The following is a 21,565-nucleotide window of genomic DNA, read 5'->3' as shown; positions in this document are numbered from 1 at the left end:
TTTTCAGGGTAGTGCAGAAAAGAGTTAGTCATAGGGGTGATGTAAAGTATAACAGGTTTGAACCTCTTCTGGCTGGAGACAAGAGGTATTCTGACATTAACTTCATGGAAGTAGGGAATTACAAATGATTTTATAAAACATGTGCTGAACTGGGACTGTGGATATGTGGACTAAGAAAATCAGTCAACCTCCTGTGAAACACAGAGAGCCCTGGGGCAGTCCAGAGTGAAAAATAAACCCTACAGAAGCCTCCAGGAGAACAGACCTTTTTGGTGCCAGGGTACAACTTCCCACCTGAGAGGCTGCTTACCTGCTTTTATATGGAGAATTAGTCTTGATATTTTTGTTGAAAGATATTACGAGACATAGAAAACACTGGCCTCATTGTGTGAAGTTTGTCTGCATTCCTCCCTTGATGCTGCTATTCTTTGAAGGCTAAGACTTGCTGAAATATTTGGGACTGTGGGTTTCTGTAGCTCATTTTTATAGAAAAACTTGAAAGATGATAAGGAGTTACATGTAAGTCTGTCTAGTAATCAGTAGTTGTAAAAAGATTGCTCTTCCCCCTCAGGAAAATGGAGTGATGAGCCGGGACTTTGTATTCCCTGTTTAGGTTTGCCAAAATAGAGAAGATACTAATCTTTTACCTGTGTCTGCTGCTAAATACAGAACTGATAGGCACTGATTCTCAGCCCTGAGGTCAGTGGTTTCACACTGTCCAGAACAGATTATTTTGGGAACACTATTGGCAAAGGTCCAGAACAGAGCCAAGAAATGTCTTCATAAGCTTGGCACATTTTTGGTGCATGGATTTTCTACCTGGGCCCCTTTTATTTATAATATAGATATGTTCCTTGAATTTAAGGCCTTCCTTCAGAACTTCTGTCTGTCTTTAGTAGTGGAAAAAATAAGAAAAGGGACAGAGCATCATATGTTGGGTATTGGTTTCATGATAGAGCTTGGATTGACCATTAACAGCTTCTAAGGAAGGGGTCAAAACTCAGGAGTAATATCTGTTATCAAAAAGGAAACCAGTGGTGTTGGTTTATAGAAAGAAAGTAAAGAATCTTTTCTTGAGTGATAGTTGCTTGTCCTGTTTATGTGAGCAATCGTTTGGTGTACTGGCTGTCCAGGCAGTGCATTTGAAATGTCCCTCTAGCTAGCAAGGAGTGAAACTGAGGGTGGTCCTTAGTCCTTGACTGGAGGTTTATAGATACATGATGTGGATAAGATTGTAAGTGATAACATTCCTGTGTTGGTAGTGACAATCAATAGCCCTGAGGTGAGGGCAAATGTGTAGAGTGAGAGAATGGTGGCTGCGAAGTGATTTTTATGGTGCACCATGCAATCTGGTGCTTTTCCTTTGCAAACTGTAAGCTCTTGTGAGGTGCAGCAAAATCTCAGTTTCCATTTAGAAGGCATCAGTTTTATGAGAATGATCAGCTTGAAAACATGGGCCTTGACACTCAAGAAGCAAAAGTCTCTTAAATGCCTTAAGATTGGTGGGGCAGTTCCTGATTTTGAATGATGTGTCAATAGTACAGGAGTATTTCCATTCTATTATTCTATGATCTTGCTGAGTACTGCTTAGTGAAGAGGCTGTTCCAAACCCCCAAGCAAGCATCCAGACTCCTCTGGGACCAGAAGAAATGGTTAAGTCTGAATGTATGCTTGGCTTCCCCAACTGTATTGATGATAGACTTGCTTTTTAAAGGGTACAGCTGCTGGTATGGCTGCTCAGGAATGACCTATTTGCACTGGGTTCTGTCTTAACAACTGTACTTTGAATGCATTTTGTTATTTTTTTGTTACTCAGAAGTGGTGCTTAATATATTTAATATTTTTAGTGCCCTACAGATACCAAAGCAACGTTTGGAGTCCACCTAAAAGTAGTAGGAGACTGGACAGGTATGTAGAAAAACAATTCCTTTTCAGAGACAAATGCCTTTTCTTGAACTGTTTCACTGTCTGGCTTCAGCACACTGTGGTGTATTCTCACTAGATACTGTTCATGCTTATTTTCCCAAAGTTGTTTTTATAACATTCTTGATGCAATCCCTGCTTTATTCAGATGTACCATTTCTTCAAATAATGTGTTTTTTCCAACTACTAACAGATCTTCTGATTGAACTGTAATCATTTTCAGCGTTCCTCCATTTCTGCCTCTTTTTCTTGTTTTTGGGCAGCCTGCTATCCCTGTGTGGTGCAGTGCCTCTGTACATAGTAGTGTCTGCAGAAATGCTGAAATGTGCAGCTCCCAGATAAGCGGATTTTGATGCCAATGGTTTGGCTGGCAGCCAGGTTAATTAACGCCTGTGGTACCCTGAGATTACAGGTTTGCTTTCATGCTCTTCCATGCTCTTCCATTGCTCTTTGAATGTCCTCCAGACCAGGGGTGGAAGCCAGGATTCCCTGCAGAAGAGAATGGCAATTTGGTGCTCCCTGTGACAGTTGTATGCTCAAGTGATAGCTGTCCTTATTCCTTAGCATCTGCCTTTGTTCTTGCTCAGCATAGCATTTCCTTGTAAGGAAGACAGATACACAGCAGGGTCTGGTTCATTTCTTACGAAGAAGTGTTCTCCATGTTAATTTGTATCAGCTTGTGTGTTTGTGGAATTGAGCCAAATGAGCTTGTCACCCTAAAAGGGATTAGACCAATGCAGAGATAGTAAGTCTATGCATATTTGTTGAACTTTCTTAGTCTGGCTGCATAATTGCCTCTGCAAGACTTCGACAGGCAAAGGCTGAGAAGGCAATGCCATATGCACCTGTATTCCGTAATCTCCCTGATTTTCTCTTCTTGCTTGAAGCGTTGGCCAGACAGGGGCAGATTAGCCTCTGGTCAGCCTCAGAATGATGGCTCTTTTGTTGTTAATCATCATTCCTACATGGGAGATGACATCAGGCTATTTGGAAAAGTGGGATGGAGAAGTACTAGCTAAATGAGTTTTCCAAAATAAGTGGCATCTTTAAAGTTTTCTGATTAACTCCGTGGTGCGAATTGCTCTCTTTTTAGCATTTAAGTATTTATTATTCTCCCAAGTCAGTATCTATAGTCTCCACTGAGAGGAAGGTCTGTCTGGGTTGGACTGTGTGAGATTCAGGACACTGTCACATTACAGAAACCATTTATTGTAATAGTTTGCTAAACAGAGATATCTCTCCCAGTGTCAAATGTGCTGGTGAGAAGCAGACAGTTTACCCAGCCCTTTATGCTGCATCGGTACCATGGAGCCCTGTTCTCACTCGTTCCCTTAAGCCCTGTGACAATTAATAGTCTCTAATCTGCTGACTGTTTGAGGAAGGATTATTGTATTTGCCACGTTCCTTACTATCTTTCTTAAGCATGCTCTAAAGGCTGCTTCTGCAGACAGGATATCAGACTGGAGGAGTTTTTATGAGACATACTGTCACTTGAGCTCTTTTCATGACCTGTTCTCTCAGCCTTTGTCCTATTTATTAAAATTGTCTTTTGTATCACTGTTTCCCATTCCTGACAGTTTATACCTGACACCAAAGAGACTTGACAATTTATTTCAGAGAGCTCAATTACAAGCCTAAATTAAAAGGATGCAAAAGAGGTGCAGGTATGCCATGAAATGCAGAGAAGAACTGGTTAGTTGAAGTATTTCTTCTCTGGACAGCTTCAGCTTCTGCTACCTGCACCATGCAGATGTGGTGCAGGAACAATTTCCTGCCACTAGCTGTAAGGACAGGAGAGGGGGTACAGGTTGCTGGCAAACCAGTTCTGCAAGTTGTTTTGGGTCAAGTCTCTTAACACTGTCTCTGACTGATATTTTGAAAATGTAATAGAATACCTTGTTTTGTAGGCTGGGAAAGCAACTGCATGTCAAGAGAAAAGGGGTAATAGTATTTTCAACCCCTGATGAGAAGTTGTTGTTGATAGAAAGTCATTCATTGCCCATATCCCAGTGTATATAATTTTAGATTTCATATAAAATAAGCTGGAAGAAGTGGCTTTTGGAAAAGTCAGTCATTCTAGAAATAAGGCTTTTCATAGGAGCTGATACTTAGTAGATTTTCAGGCAATACTGTTATTTGCTTTTTAAAACCAACTATTTGAATAACGGAAAATGTAGGACAGAAAAGTAGGTAAGAGAGGAAGGAACTCCAGAAACAGTAGCTCTGAGACCTTTGCAAACCAGCTGGTAATCTAGACCCCGTGTTCCATGCTCCATTCAAATAAAATGGTGCCATCTGAGCTTAGAAGAGCAGAGAATCTGCCCTCCTCAGAAGCAGATTTGGATAAAAGCACAAATTTCCCTTCCATTATGTAGGCAGTCCAGTTTTCCTCTTCCAATACAAATCTGAGATCTTCTATTTCTTACCCATGTTGTGGTGGTATTAATAACTGTATAGTGCTTAACTTTCATGTTCATGACAGAAAACAGACACACAGGCACTGGTATTGCTGTAATGTGCCCTCAGATGCCTTTGTAGCGCATTCTTTCACCTGAGATGATTCCCATTGCTCCCTTTGTAGACCTCTGACCTGTTTATATGTCTAGTTTAGGATGACACAAGCTAGGCCCCAAGCATACCTTTTTCTCTTTATTCATTGTAAAGAGTGTATATCTGTCTGTCTGTCTATCTATCTATCTATCTCTATATCTCACTGCCTCAGAGGTAGGTAGTTTAGTTCATTGGCAACTGGTTGTGATTTTTCCCATGTAAAGGTTTCTAAATTGATTTTTCCTTCCATCTTTTGCCACGTGCCATGGGGAACAGCTATTAGAGACCTCCCTAAAAATGGGTTTGTGATTATGCGCTTGCTATCCTTGTGCTGACATGTGGCTGCTTAAGCCAGCACTTATTGTATTAACAAAACATTCCGTGGCACTTTATAACCTGTGGCTTTGGAACATGGCTTATTTGGCCAGTCAGGACTTGAGTGCCCAAGTTAGGACGTGTTTACAGTGGCTGATCTGTGGTGATTGCACTTGTGCAGGTTGGTTTAGCCCCGTGGCACAGAGCTAAGTCAGCCTGGCTTCCTCAAGCTGAGCTGGTGGATGCTTAAATCCTGCAGTAACATTGAGGGTCCTGCAATGGCTCACACACCGGTCAGAGCTGTGAGATACATGGATGAACTAATAAACTGATCTTGTTACTGCCCACCCCCTCTAAATACCTGGTTTGTTCTGCTTCTCTTGGTATCTGTGGTCACCTGTTTTTCCTTCAGCTTTGAAGTAACTGTTGGCTTAGTATTTACAACAGGATTTTTTTCAAGGTTTTTTTGTCCCACTTACTGTCTAGTTTGTCCTTAGTGTTGTCATCTATCAGCCTTATGTCTCTTCCGTCCTTGCTGCTGCCTCAAGTACTACTGCTTGTTTAGTTTTAAAGCTGACATTTCATCTGGCATCTCTGGAGGGAAAAAGAGAGGCCATGGGCCATGCCTTGCATCCAACAACTTGACAGCAGTGAAAAAAGACATGGCAGTGTATCAAGACAATGTGTCTCATTCACTAGACTAACTTCAGGGTGTGAGACAGAAAGTGATATTGATGATGCAGAATTAACAGGCTTCAGGAGCCGTGCAACATGTTTTTGTGGAAAACAAATACATAGCACTCAGAGGTGCTGAGGTGAATGCCTTAAGGCAGTGAAACATTGCTGTTATGTTGCAGTGTGTTGCTGGTACAAATTGATGTGGGACCGTGTTTAGAACACTGCTGCTGTTCTGTGCTCCACAGTAATTTTTATAATTTTAATCTTGTAGTGACCTCATCCTGCTGGATAGTTGTGTATGTTCCTAGAGACATTTGCAAGGCCTGTCCTGGGCAGTGTGATATTTATTGTGGGGATGCCATAAGAGCACTTGAGTACCACCATTGAATCTGAGAGTTCTGTCTGCTAGGTTACTAAATGTCATGTCAGCAGGAGGTGGTGATGTGTGCAGGAACTGTCCACATAGAGCCAGAACAGACAGATTATGGAGTACTGATCTGCTTCACCCTCATAAAGTCCAGCTCTCATCAGAAAATATGTATCTTTGCTTAATTCTTTGTGCTACAGATGAGGTTATGCTTGGTCACTGGGTCATTCAGGTACAGGCTACCTTATTTTGAATCCTGACATGTTATGATGGGAATTTTTGTCCCATATTGTCACAGTCCTTTTTCTGGAAGCTTTGAAGCAGGAAGTTTCAGGAGGGAAAAGCAAACAAACAAACCATTTTTCAGTTAAAAATAACAACTTTCCAGAACATGACAAATGTATGAAAACATGGATCTTGTTTAACTCCCTAAAGAGTAAGACCTGATACAGCAAACAGTACACGCCCCAAATTACTTGTTTTTAAACAGAAAAAAAAAAAAAGGGAGGCAGTTGTTTGGGATTTTGGAGCCTGACTAAGGATTTTTCTCCTGTTGACCAGAAGAAAATGACATACCTTTTAAGTGCCTCTGAAGGAAGAATGATCTGAATGTTCTAGTCTGGGAGAGTTTGTCAGGAGTATCTGCATGACCTTGTTAAGCCCTTGCAGCTCCTGATTTAGAGGATGCCTGAAGCATCCCAAGGCTGCGCATTCCTGTGCTTACCTGGAATTTATCAGCAAGTGTAGGATCTAGCAAAGAAGCAATATTTTGTGTTCAGTAACTCTGAGAACAGTTTTAGATGTATTGAAGTAGTAGATCACTCAGTCAGTATCTACTGTATTGTTAGTGGATCTTGATTCTGTCTGGAGGAATGTGTGGAGCAGGAGATGACAAGAAGGAATAATAAGACTACAAAGTCTGCCCACAGGAAGTGACAAGGTTGTCCCACATTCACTGTAACTGCTACTGAGTTTCTTTAAAAACATCTACTCACTGGTGGTGAACAGTTGGTCAACTCTTTTGCTATTACCTCAAGCTCTGTTTGATTTGGGCCTTTTCCATTCCATAGTAACATTTTTTTGTGTTTAGTTATTCCATGAGATTCCTGGCAGGGTGTAAAGGTGTTAATGACGTGCTGCTGTCAGTTGTTCCAGCAAAATCGGTGTGTGGTTTTGGAAGAACAGGACAGAGATGAGATAGGTGTTATTTTCCACTGTTAGATTTTATGACTAACAATTTTTGTATTGTCAGGGAATCTTACTTACACTTCTGAGGAAGATAGCAGAACTGAATGCTAAAAAGGTTTAATTGTGTTTCCTTTTAATATAATTTGACATTAGAAATAAAATAATACGGTTACTTTACTGGGAAGCTAATATGCCTTAACAGTATAATTAGCCATAGTGTACTGTAAAGAACACTGATTTTATTCTTCATTGTCATTAATGTTCCTTATTTATTTAGTCCTGAAAAAAGCACAATAAAAGGCAGGATTAAGAGATTGAAGAAAAAGGAGAACAGATTTAATTTACTGACTAAAAGGGGCTGAAAGCCCTTTTCCTCTGATTAAAGAACTAATGCTGAAGGTGAACACATCTGAATTTTTGGCTCCAGACCTGGATTGTTTTACATTAGTTGAACTCCAGCTGACTTAGTACCAAAAACAGTGTAACTTGAGTCAAATCCAATTTGAACAGTTAATGAGTTTTACGTCTAGAGGGGAAAAAAGATATTTGGGTGAGAAAGCTGCATTGAAGGAAATTTTCTCCTACACAGTTGTTTCTTGATCCATCCTATTATTTGTAAACTTCCACCTTTTTGCATATCCCAGGCACTTTTTAATCATGTGATGATTATAGAAAATGACATGACTTAATGATGTAAATTTATTTTTATCCTTTGATACATTATGTACTTGATATGTGGATGTTGCTGTAGTTAAGAACTGATCCAAGATCACAAGGCTGCAGGATTTCTTGTCATGCCTCAGATGTTTTCAGCACTGTTAGGAACTACAGGAGAGAAGCCTGTGGAGCACATTAGCATGTAGCAGCTGATAGAATCAGAATGAATGTAGTTGAAAAAAAGCAAGAAGCTGCTCTCCACTTTGAAAATAGAATTACAAGAGAGAAAAACTCTAGGACATGTATTTGAATGGACTGCCAGGCATATTTCTGGTTTTGTAATCACTGTGTGCGGTGTTTGCCTGCTTAAGAAGGCAAGTTGCTGTTCTGGAGTTGCCTGTGTCTCACCATTTTTCTGTTAATGTTTGCTTAGGGAAGTCTCATTCTTACATAGTTTCTGTGCAGAGGTACACTACTGTTTCAAGCACTGAATATACAAAGTTTGGCTGGGTTTTCATGTTCCTTCGTGTGAGCATGGTTTCTAGAGAAACACAAGAGTTCATTTCAAAATACCAGCTCTTCATGCATACCTGCACTTCCCTGGGGGATTCTCTTAGATGCCATCCAAGTTTTGCTGAAGAATCCCTGCCAAATGTCTAGCTTTGTTCCCAGTTTATTGTTGCTTCTCCCTTGGGGACAGAAGAAAAAAACAGACACGTTTCAAATTTGGAATTTTGAGTTGCCACATTTTAACTAAAAATTGTTGGTTAAAATATCTTAAAAGTAGATTTGAAATGGCTCTTTTTGGGATCCTCTTCTAACAGATTGTAAAAATTGACATAGTTAATGAGGAAAAATCTATTTCAGCTTTAGAACGTAAAAAAAATCGGAAGAACTTGTGTAGGAACTGTAGATATTTATAAATTTTATGATCAGAAGGAACAGTTATCTTTACATGCTCCCAACTCCTGCATGATGCTTGAAAATTTCTCAGGATAATTTCTGTACTGAAGTTAACATAGGTGAAACCCAAACCTTGGGGTTGTTGTATTCTGCAGAGTTTTCAGCTTCAATCTTTCATGGGTTCTTTTTGTCCTCTTTGTGAAAGTGAAGCTCAACTTTGTGATGATTATATAACTTAGTAGGTTTTTTCCCATGTTTTTCTTTTATTCCTTTCTCTTTTTTCCTTTTTTCCTTATTTCCGGGCAAGAACCACTACTAGGAAGTGTGTGTACATTTTAGTTGTTGCCCATTTGTGTGCAAATACGTACAGAAAATGAACATGGCACCTTTGAACCTTCTATCTGGTTACCTGTTGTATTAAATCCAAGTTTTGACACCTTGTATTTGTCTGGTTCTTTGCTTCCTGCACCCTCTCCACTTCTAGAATTCCTTTAAAATCCAGAAGCAGGGTTGCTTTTCAATTGCAGTCTTGTTGATTTGGGCTCTGGTGTGATTTAAAGTGTAGCTCTTTTGCATGAAGACCACCAGTAATGGTGGTGGTTGACCTGTCACGTTCCCTTGTATTGCACCTTATTCCTTGGTCCCTACTACCTGTCTGCTTATTTCTACTGGTGCTTGGATTGGAAGGGAGAGAGGGGCCATCACTTTCTCAGAATTTGTTCTGTGCTCAGCAGTTAATTCTGTGGGAGTTGATTAAAACACCCACAACATTGCAAATGTCATCATGAGCAAATAACATGGTCAAATGAGGTTTCTTATTTCCACAACAAACATCATATAACTGCTTGTTGGCATAGTATTAGCACTGAAGTTCTAGTTAGGCTATCCCATCTCCTTTATTGCAGTATTTTTTCTCATTCTTTCCCTAAGTATATTTGCTCTACTTTTTGTGAGCCGCATGTCCTTACACTGAATTTCAGTCATCCTTGAAAGAGCAGTTACCTGTTCCAAAATGTCCTTCTTTTCCAAAATGCATTAAAATCAATGCTGGTCTTGTTTGTGGGAAGCAAATTCTACGCTCCAAATTTTATCTTCAGTTCCTACAGTCCCTTGCAACTCATCTTTGCATTCATGTGCGACCCCCTCCTGTTGCTCAGTCTTGTCCTTTGACTTTTGTATATGCATTGTTTCTCAGATGCATCAAGTACTAGCTGGAGAATTTGAGTTTCACCATAAGGAAATAGTTTCTGATCCAGGAATTTGTAAGGGGCATCTTGCAGCCACAGCTCTCTTTTGCCTCAGTCCTTCCCTGGAGAAGGATCTCTTTAAATCATAAATATTATTAATAAAAATCTGCCACCAACCAACTGTATAGTTATCAAGTGCAAAAATAGGATTCCAGTGTGTGTGGTAGCCCTCAAAAAAGTTGACTTCTTCCTTTAAAGAAACAAATCAAACCAAACCTCAGAACTTGCACTGAAAGCACCGTGTCATGAGAACTGGCCAACAGCAAGTTTCCACAGCTTCTGCAAACAGATATTTTGGTATCTGCTATGAACAGAAGAGTTTGGTTTAAAATTTTTATGGCTACACATTTTATATGAATCACACACAAAAATACATCACAGCTCTGTACTCAACTTTGAACCTCGTGGTCTTATGCCTCAAAAGTTTGGATACCCTAGAGCAGAACACAGAGCTGGAGGCAAATTCCTAGTGGGAATGGAGTCAGACTGCCAGAGCAATCCATGTTTTATTATAAAGGCATCCTTTTGTGAGAGTCCACTAAATTAATTTGTAATTAAAACCCAATTTGTTTCCTTTCATCAGGTCTTTAAATTACAAAAGGCAGTGAGGCAGAAATGCTTTAAATATAATATACTATAAAGTTTATGATGCAGCAATGTAAATTAATTACTAGTGCATCCCAGTTTCGAGGGAGACTTGAAATGGTGGCTGCTACATGCTGAATGTGGCATTTCTTAGTGAGACAAAGGACTCAATTATCTCAGTATTAACTAAGTGCTGTGAGGGGAAACTGTAGGAGGGAATTCATAGCCTGGAAATCACTTTCCAAAATGCAAAGGAGACTGCATTGTCGTACATGGAGTAGACTGTGCTGTGGCAGCAATAAATAGCCCTTTGGTATGAAGTGCAGCAGCTGATGGGTGCAGTGTGTATTTTGTTTCACTGATATTATAACCCACATTTCTGCAGCTCTGGCATGTTCCTGTTCTTCCTCTTTCTTTAAAGCTTTTTTTCCTCAAAATGAGGACAAAGTGTCAGAGCTTGTTTCAAAAAGGATATAATTACTCTTCTTATTTGTGACATTTGTAGCAGATAAAACCGAAGTGCATTGTAATGACATAGTATTTCATGAGAGGGAGATTTTGCAGGGAGAAGTAATATCTTTCATTAGATCAGCGGAAACAGCTGGAAAAAAACAGGTTGTCTTCCAGGCATGCAGTGCCTTCAGCAGGTTTGACAACTATGTGGCAAAGTCAAAGCATAGAGAAGGGAATGAAATGACATTCCTGGCTACTTTGTAAAGCAAGTTTTTCCTTGAGAAATATGAGCAGTAAAATTGCCTTTTAACTGAATAAAATATAATATATAACACCTCTTTTTTTAAAAAATATGTTTATTTAACTTTTTAATAGAGAAATACTAATTGTTTCTCAAAAAATTCGTATGGTCAAAAATACTGTCAGAAAGCCAAAAATATCACTTGTAAATGCTCTCCCCACTGCCTCTTAGGATTTGTATGTCTCCAGATTTCTTTATCTTCTCTTGGCTGGGTTCCCAGCTTAGGGTATATTTGCTGTAATATGCCATGGTCTCACTCTCTCCTGGAGAGAGACACACTCACATCTTGGCAGACAGAGTGCAGTTCCTGGCAGGGAAACTCAAAAAGAGATGGGCATATGAGAAAACTTAACTATGACTTGCATGAAGTACTGCATTTTATTTATATATATATGTGCCCACACATATCCCCAAACTTTCAGCATCTGGGTGTGGTTTTTAAATTTTAATACCTTTTTTCTCTTGTAATTTCAATATCCTTTTTAAACAACAGTTTGATTAGAAATGTTTGACCATCTACAGAGAGTAAAATTTGGACAATGGTTTACAGAAAGCATCACTGTGTTTTTAGTAATTTGAAGGGACCCTGTTCTGTAAATAGAAGCTGATAACCAGTGGATGACTGCTTACCTGGAATCAGGAAATTTTTAAGATAAAATGCTAGTAAAACTTAAAACTCTGTAGTGAACACCATGATCATAAATAAGAGAGAGTGCTTCTCTGCTGGGGAGAGAGCCTGGAAAGTCTGTGGATCCAAATAAACACATTAGTGTATTTATATGTATTGGAGAAAGAGGCACTCAGTGGAAGTGACAGCAACTGCTTTCAGTGTTGAAGGGGAATTTTGGGGAGAGGAGGAGTTTCAGAGCTTATTGGCTATTTTGGGTATTGCTCAAGTGTCTGCTGTGAGGATTTTACTGTACTGTCAATGATAACAAGTACACCTACAGCCTCTGAAAAGCCTCCTCATGTTACATGAAATTAAAATAAATCAGTGGGCAGTTGGTGCTCTTCACTGCAACAAGCAGCTTTAAGGACTATCTCTTGTCATAAATTTAACATATTCCCATATTCATTAAACACACTGTAAGTGCCATTTCCTCAAGGAAAATGCCACAGACACCCACGCACATTTCAAAGTCAAAGCTGTGGTGCTTTGCTGTGCTTTGCCAAGTGACTGGTGCCAGCCTGACGGCACAGGGCTTTCCCTCAAGGATTTAATTTACACTGTGTCAGCTGATTGTCTCTTGAGCTTAGCTGTGACTGGTTTGAAAAAAGAAAAATTTGTAACTAAAGACATTTTTATAATTTCTGGTATTTGATGTTTTCATTTTTTAATGGGCTGAGGGGATTATGCTAATTGTGCCCTGTTATTAACAAGCATGGCAAATGAAATTTTCTCAGTGCAATTTCCAAAAAAAGCAGCAGTTCCTTAATCCAAAAATTTTTAAAGAAAGAATATTTCTTTAGAAGTGTCCCATACTTTCCAGCACATATGCACCAGAATGTGCCATGTCTGCATGAAGAGGATTTTATCATTTTTGTGCCATTATGTATTGCTGAGTTTGTGATGGTGCATTGATGTGTTGTTATACGCCAGGTCATGACTGGTAACTGATATCTAATGATAGTTTATACTTAGAGGAGTTGGCAAAATCACTTTTTCTGAAAAATATGTGCCAAGTTATTTCCTTACAGTGATGTGAGGAACTGTTTGATCCAAATCATGTTAAACCACTTGTTCTTTGTTCTAGAGAATAGTTCTCAGTGTAGTATTGCATAGTAAAAATTTTCAGCTTTCGTCTCCCATTCAAGGCTGAAAATACTTCTTCTGTTGCCTTGAGTAATAACAGACTTTCTGTCATGTAAAAGCATGTCTATTTAATATTTCATTATGTTCATAACATTATAGTTGAAGGATGGAGATGACAATCCAAGGGAAAATCCCACAGCATATTTTAATGAAAGTCTACACAAGAGCTACTGCTAAGTCAACAAATAAAGGTATTTGTAAGAAATTATGAATTAAAAATAAATGAAAACTACCCAGACTAGGTTGTATGTAGTAGTTTATATTCAGGCAGTTGTCCGTCTTAAGTTCTCGAGAATGACTTGTCTAATTCAAATATAAGAAGAAATAACAGAATTGCTCATATCAGGGTGAAATTAAACCATGCTTTGGATACATCTTCTGATACACTTGTATGCATTACGTTTTATCACCTATCAAAACAAAAAAGAGGAAAACAGTATCTAATGGCTCATTTCATTTGTCAGTCATTTGAATGATTTCCTGCTAAGGTTTTGATATTGCCCTTTGAGAGATGTTATAAGAAATAGAACCTCAGATGTGATTAGATCTTTGGAAAAAATATACATTTCTTCCCAGTGGATCATCCCCAGCTGATTAGCAAAATTTATATAGAAAATAGGATCCAGCTGAGCTCTGACCACATTATCCTGTGTTATGCTTCAGTGTAACTAGTGCTTTTAGACAAAAAATTGCATGTGTTCTCTGAAAGGGACAGGCAGCTGAAAACACGGGGGAAATGATTTTTAGATATCAGTGGAGTCCCTCAGTACCCTGTTTCTTCTTTTATTTCTTGCTTGCACCCACAATGTTATTTCTAGCAGTTCAGTTCAGCTAAGTGTTTGACTGGACAGGCATTTCCTGCACAGGGTGTCTGTCAGTGCTGTTCACTCCGAGCGCAGTATCCAGCACACTGCAGCTTCCCCTCTGGCCCTCTGGGAACAACTTAGCACCTTCCATGCAGGTATTCACACATCTTGGCTGTGAGCAAGGCCAGGTTATGCCTGATGATCCCTCTAAGGTCAGCTAAGCCTCAGTGATTAGCAGCATTGGTGATCAGCAGCATGGCTCAAGGTTGCTGTTGGAAGGATGAGGGTTGGGCAATCTCTATTTTATATTCCAGGACTGTGAGGGAGGGTGAATTAACAAGGAAAACCCCATTCTCTTTTGCAAACTCCTTTTTTCTTTGGCGTTTCCCCTTCTTCCCCATCCTTGCCCCAACTAAGAGAAGCCAGTATTTAACCTGCCCAGGCTGTCTGAAGCTTATTGAAGGGCAGTGTCTTGCCTGCATATCTATCAGCTGGGTGGGGAAAGTTGTCTCCTAACCAGCTGTGTCCCTCTCATCAAACAGACATGGGTTTGCAGTTTTATCCAGAGGTGGCAATCAATGGGAACAGCACAAAATATTGTATTCCATTTCTTTTCCATAAGCAGACCCGCTGATTATATCCTAGAATCATGGAATGGTTTGGGCTGGAAGGGACCTTAAAAATCATCTGGTTCCAGCCTTGGAGACACATAAAACCCAACTGAACATGGCCATGAGCAACCTGCTCTTTCTAACCACGCTTAGAGCAGGACTAGATAATCTCCTAAGATTTCTTCTGCCCTCAACTATAATGTGATTCTGTGTAGTTATTATACAGTAATTTATTTGTATATTTGAGAGAAATAATGAATCTGTCTCTGTAAGAAGGTGAAATGATCCCATGCTTACAGTTTAAATTGACACCAAATAGGAATAGGCAAAAGCCCAAGAATGAGTTCACAGTGAGTGGTGGCAGTTTTGTTATGGTACAGAATTTCAGTCTTGGATAAGATTAATTCCTTTATTTTGTGACTGCCATATAAATCTGTTTAATGAAAAGTTCTTGTAGCTTGTTCAAATGTATAAAATATATTACACTTGCAAACCTATTTTTAGACCTGGCTAAAAATACCAGTGAATGTATGCATGTGGGTATGTGCTGGTGTTTAATATATTTGGTGACATGCTAATACACATGGCTGGCAATTATGAGACCATGGCAGCCCAAGAATAACACTTCGGAGTCATGATAACTATTTCCACGAAGACATCAGCTTAGTGCTCAGCAGCAATAAAGGGGAAAATTACTAGGAGTGGAGTGGAGAGTAAAGCCAAGGAGATGACTGTGCAGCTGGTGGGTGTTAACGTGGTGCTACCAGGACTTCAATCCTGTGTGCAGGTCTGGTCTTCATCACTCAGACATAACACTGGCCAGGGTTCAGGAAGGAACGGCAAAGATGATCAGAAGTGTGGCGAGGCTTCCAAACATGGGATGACTGACTATGCAGGGGCTCTTTAGCCTGAAAAAGATATAATTCAGGGGAATATAGATAGCCACAGTCTGCAAAATCATGCATAACACTGGAAGAGTGTTGGGTAGGGCCTGATTGTTCACAGTTTCTGCCAGTATCAGAGTTTTTGGCCATCAAATACAGTCAGTGAGATTTCAGGGCAAACGTAAAGTGATGAATCTTCATGTAGTAGGTGAGAAACACATGGAACTCCTTGTCAAATGGAATAGGTTTACATGGGGATTGGGCAAGTACTTTAAAGAGAAGTCTAAGAATTTCTTAATGGGCAAACCACCTTAGACTCAGGAGATGCACTGACATAGAAAAGGTTGAAAGCAGAAGAGTCTTACTCTGTGATCATTCTTCTATAGATGTGTCTGCAAATGAAGCCAGATAATAGAGTAGGGGGGCCTTGGTGTGAATCAGTACAGCCTGATGAATTGTGCCTTTGCTCAGCCTCTTAGAGGCAAACTCTCTGGAGATGTGCAGAGCTGGATAGTATTGCAGTAATTGCACAGCTGGATAGTAGCTCCATTTCAGTGTTAAAAAATTCCATGTAGCTTTTGAAAGGTTGGGCTTTCTCCAGTTTCTGTATCAGATTACAAGTTACAAAGAGAGAACTGGTTGAATCCTCCCTGCTTTGCATAGTTTGAGTATTTTTTTTCTTTTTCTATGAGTGTAAGGACTTTTTAGATCAAATGTCACAACATTATCTTAAAGCCCAAAAGGATATACTGATGTCTAATCATTTCTTCTGGTGTGTTGTGAAAGAGGATAGTACAGCACTAGTGAAGGAAATGGTAGTTGAGCCTCCCTGCATTTGCTCATGGGGAATTCAAAAAGCAAGGTACAACCCTTCATGGCCAAAGGCAGCAGCTGTAGAATGCAGTGCTATAAAAAAATCTGCATAAATAACGCTTCCTCCAGAGCATGTATTTATAAAGGTATTTTTTTTAAGTTGAAGTTTTGTGTTGTTTAGAAACTGTGTTTTACTGTTGCACTTTGTAAGTGCTGAGTTGTGGAATGAGCTGTACTGTCATGACAGAAATAGATTTCAAGTATAGTAGGTATCTCTAAGGCAAAAAATGTTCCTTGACTAAGATATTGGTGCTCAGCAGTCAGCTAATTCCCAGCTCCACTAGGGAGTTGCTATGTTACCTTCAAAAGGATTTCCAGCTCAGTATGGAGCACCCAGGCTGCTTGACTTTGGCGTTGTGTCTGCTTCTCTTCCCTGGCTGTCTGGGGAGCCTGGGTTGGGCAGTGTAGCTAATAGGCAGTCTGGGTCACTCAGTGATGTCTTGCCAGGTCAGTCGTACAAAATGCAGTTCAAATATGGTCCTCAGAATCTCTCCTCCTTTTTTTGAAACAAAACAAGTGATGCCTTTTCCTTCCAACCTTTTAAGGTTCCTGGGACAAGAACTGGGTTTTGCTCTCTTTCGTCATTGGCTGATATATGGGTATACCTACCTAAATTATGCAAGATGTGTGATTGTAGTGTAAATAAGGGAGATCTAGCTAGAAATAAATCCTTCCACGTCAATTTTGATGTAGTAGTCGGGACAATTTAAAGACACAAGAAAGCAGCTAACATTGCAGCAGGAAAAGGAGTTGGTGATGCTGGAATCAGGGAGGGAGAATGATTTTGAACTGGTAAGCACACAGCTAGAGAAAAGAGAAGGAGCTTTTTAGAATGCAAAGGTAGGTTAGGAGAGAAAGCAGAGCATACACAGACTTTCTTTAAAGAAAGTAGGACTATTCTGCAGGTCCAGAGTGACTGGAGGTTCATTGCAGACCTGTGAAATGATTTGTTGAATTCCTTATTTTTCCCCATCTGCTTAAATAAGCTAAAGTCCTGCAAAAGAAAATGTTGAAAGGAAGGATGATCACTGTTTATTCACTTGCCTTGGAAAATGAAGAGTCCATTCGCCTTTCTGTAAAGGCTTTTCTATTTCCCTTAAATAAATATAAACAGCAAAGGGTTTATATATAGTTTTCAACTTTCTGGGTTTTTGCTAGTTTTCAGGGGTTTTCAGTAGCTCTGTAAATAATGGCTCTAATTAGTCTTTCAGATGACTGATCAAGAGGGAAGGAAACGATGGTGAAAAAACAGGAGAATTAACTCTGCGAGGCCTAATGGACTGAGAATCATGGAAGTTCAATCTGGTCAAAAAGCTTGTCTCTATCAGCAAAATATGTATGTTTCAGGGGAATTCCAAGGCTGATGATGTAATCATTTTGGAACCTTTTGATCATCAGCATTAACTCATCATCTTTTTTTTCCTCCCCTTTTAATCTGATGGAGGATATTTGTAGCACTGACTCTTCAAGAGGAGAGAAGTGATAGCTCCTTAACTTCAAGAACTTTGGCCATTAATAAGCCACAGGTCAAACTAAAATATCAGACATTTCATTTTTATGACATCTTGTTGCTCATCATAGTTTTATAGTCCTTAACTGGCAAGGACTTCTTCCTAAATGCCTTTTATTTTTACAAGGCACTGTGGAACTACTTATGACAGCATTTCCAAATTTACAGAGCTTGAAAACAAGTTAGATTAGTGGATCTCAAATCCTATTAAATATCACCAGCAGTTTTAAGAAAGCTGACTTCTTTTTAAATTTATTTTGTTTTAATTATTGCAAGTTGTTATTCATGACATGAAAGGTGTTCAGACCACTGTGCATTTTGCATAAATAAGCAGATTTTTTAGTTTGAAATTGGAGGACTTACAAATGTTCTTGTGGTGAAAGGTGGAACTGATATTTGTTTCTCAGTGAATGCAGAAGAGATAATTACAGAAACATGACTACAAAATATCCAAATGTAAAAGAGTGCCACTATTGATAGACCATTTGGTAGGCAGCTTGGCTGGCTGCTGACCTGCAATTTCTGTGCCTTATAACTGGTTAAGCTATTCTGTTCTCCCATTCTCTGGTTGCTTCCTCATCGCATTTCTATTTATTCTTATTAACTTCATTTCTAAAAAAATCCGTAAAACTGGTATTAAAAAAATCCTTATCCTTTAAAAGCCAATTGCCATCAGTTTAATGGTGTTCTTAATTGAGTTGATTGCATGCAATTCAACCTTTTTTTATTAGAGTTTCAGAAAATGGTCACAAGGCGCTGGGTAAACGGTGGTTGGGATAAACAAACCAGTAATGTCTCAGACTGCAGTTATATATTGCAGTGACCTCATAAGTTCATACCTGTCAAACTCTGAAGGAGCAGGGATTTGATTTTTCAAGATCCTTGGAATTCAGCAGAGTGAAATCACAGTGAAAGTGGAGTGACTTTGCTGTTATTTTCTGTAAGGTATTTTGTAAAAAGAAGGAGCAGGAAAGGACGATCACAAGACCTGACTTTTAAAGTCAAACCTTACACGACTGCAGTGTGTGACTTTTGGCATAATTTTTGAAGTGCTAAAGCAATAAGAGCTTCAGGGACGAGACAGCTTTAAAAAACAAGGCCAGTGCTCCTTGTGCCACAGTGCGTTTCTGTCTACAGAATGTGAATAATAATGTGTTTTAACTCACAGGGACCTTCTATACAAATTATTTTTCTTTTCTTTGAGAAGCCCCAGATATTAAAATATTGCAAAAATTTCCTTTGTCTCTCTTTCCCCTTCTGCAATAGTGTATCCTGGAAGAAGCAAACTTGACTGTGTAATCAGTTTGAGTGACCTTCAGACCGTATGCCCATTCTTGCTCTCATTTTTCTGACACTACTGTCAACACACCATACTGAGCACAACCCCATTCTGTTTGAGAACAAATATGGCATTAATCTAAATATTTTAAAGGGAAAATTTCTCTTGAAATGCAACCTTCTGTCCTTGTAGATTAACTGGCTTGCCATAACGGGTGTTACCATAAAGATGGTAAGGGCATTTATAACTGAGATTCCAGCGGCTGACTTGTGAATATGTTATGCTGGGAGGGGGAGGAGGAGCAAAAGATAGAATAGAGATAAGAAAAATTAGATAAAAAGCAGGGAAGAAAGGTGTGTATATATATATATATATATATATAGAACAGGTTAAATCCATGAAGATTTCAATGGCAAACTTCTTCTTTATAGTCTGCAACCTTCCTCATTTAGGAGGACAGGGCATAAGATTGTGTTATTTCAACCAGCCCCTGGTCATCACAGGTAACTAACTATGCTACATGTTTAGCTAAACATGGATGGTCTCAATGAGACTGCCTAAATTTAACTGAGGACTTCTCACTGATAAAGGACTTGGAAGGAACTGTACACTCAAAATGAAAGCCAGGATGAAGTTGAAGCACTCATCGTATTGAAAACATAACTTTGAGCATAAGATGTGACTAAACAACCCTTCTTGGTGTCTCTGAGAACTTTGTCCTGTGAGCAAACTTACGGGAGCATCAGTGAGACAGGCTGCAGTGTCACACTCAGTGGAGCAGCAAAACAAACAGTGGTATAGCTGATCTCAGAACAATGTGAACAATCCTTTAGCTAGTGCAGACTTAAACTCATGCAAATAGCATGAACAGAATGAGGAAAAGAGAAGATAATCGCCAGTTTTCAGAAGTAAACCACCTTGGCCAACACTTAGACAGCACTTAGACAAAAGCATCACAGGAAAAAAGATTAAATTTTGGAAGATGCCTCTCTAAAATTACCCAAGTAATGAAAAGACTGTGACTTGTTTTAGTTCTATTGATCAACTACTGATTGCAAATGAAAATAATGTAAAAATGCTCTAATTATTGGTTTCATTAGTTCTCAAGTCTTTCATTTGTTGTTGTAGCGTGAATTAGAACAAGGTCTTAGGTTTCTGAAGAAATTCTCCCCCATTTGGGAAGCTATCATTGTGACTTTGTTCTTGCAAATTGAAAAGCCTTCTCTTGTAAAGCATTAATCTTCTCATATTTACTTTTGTAAGAGCACCAAAAGTACCTGTGCTGTCAGTAGCTGCCAAGGCTCCGGTCACCTCCCTCATCACCTTGCTGGATAGTCCTTAAAGGCAATAGTGTCATTTGTACTAGAGTGATTTTGGTAGTACGCACACATATGTGTAATAGGTGAACATCACAGAGCTGAAAAGTGACATGTGTACACAATGGTCCCGTGGGACAAATTAGTCCTAAAGATTTCTGCATGCCATTGCTCTTAAGAGGATTTACAGGACATGGAGGTTAAATGTGCTGGGAGAAGTTGTAGGATAGATTTGAGATGAGGTGCAATATTACCTTATAGTGTGTTTCTATGGTGTCCTGGTTTCAGCTGGAATAGAGTCAGTTTTCTTACTAATAGCTGGTATAGTGCTGTGTTTTGGATTTAGGATGAGTATAATGTTGATAACACACTGATGTTTTAGTTGCTGCCAAGTCGTCTTTATGCTAAGACAAGGACTTTTCATCTTTACATGCCCTGCCAGCAAGAAGGCTGGAAGATATAAGGTGTTGGGAGGGGATACAGCTGGGACAGCTGACCCCAACTGGTCATAAGGATATTCTACACCATATGGCATCAGTACATAAACTAAGGAAAGCTCACTAAACTACCACAGCTGGTCAGGAGCCAGTGCTCAGGAACTAGCTGGGCATTGATTGGCAAGTGTGAGCTGATTGCATTGTGCATCACTTGTTTTGTGTATTCTAACTATTTTTATAATGATTATCATTTCTTCCCTTGTCTGTCCTAATAAACTGTCTTTGTCTCAACCCATGAGTTTTGTTGCTTTTACTCCTCTGATTCTCTCCCCCATCCCACTGTGGGGGGAGTGAGCGAGCAGCTGTGTAGGGCTTGGTTGCTGGCTGAGGTTAAACCACGCCACATGGAAAAATGAGTAAAGTTGTATGGTGAAAAGAAAATACATCTGTCTGGGAAATTTGCCATAGTGTGGGGGGAAAAAAAAGTTGACTTTAACTAAAACAAGATCTAGTAGGAAAACTGTTCAGGCCAATTTCAGATGCCATAACTTGGCTGCTTTTGCTCCAGTGCTGGCCAGCCCTGTCACATTACTATTCAAAATATTTTCAAGATCACTGCTTGCTGAATTGAGTCCTGGAGTGCAGCCAGGTGGCCTCGATCAATGTGGAAGGGCAGCAGCACAAGAAAAAGTCATGGAGTAGGAGATAGAGATGGAATATGTCTCTCTGCCTGGGTGACATCCATCTCAGACAGAACAGTGAGGCGGGACATATCTGCACACTCACTGAGATGTGTTTTGTCTCTCCCAGAGAGTCACAGACCCTTACCAACGTCTGAGAAACCAGCTTCACTCACCTACCTGTAATGT

The 21,565-nt window shown here is 39.5% G+C and overlaps 1 protein-coding gene across 2 annotated transcripts in view; it reads left to right on the top strand.

The window, feature by feature from the left end:
- NOX4 (NADPH oxidase 4) overlaps positions 1-21,565 on the top strand; it is a 113,302-nt gene that overhangs the window by 42,306 nt on the left and 49,431 nt on the right. For both annotated transcript variants that reach the window (XM_048295050.1, XM_048295051.1), the window contains one exon: positions 1,848-1,908. In XM_048295050.1, coding sequence (XP_048151007.1) covers positions 1,848-1,908 — 61 coding nt within the window. The remainder of the gene's footprint in view (positions 1-1,847; positions 1,909-21,565) is intronic.

The sequence above is a fragment of the Corvus hawaiiensis genome, chromosome 2 (assembly GCF_020740725.1).
Source record: "Corvus hawaiiensis isolate bCorHaw1 chromosome 2, bCorHaw1.pri.cur, whole genome shotgun sequence".
Taxonomy (NCBI): Eukaryota; Metazoa; Chordata; class Aves; order Passeriformes; family Corvidae; genus Corvus; species Corvus hawaiiensis.
Note: the sequence above shows the minus strand (reverse complement) of the source record. Positions and strands in the feature narration are given on the sequence as shown.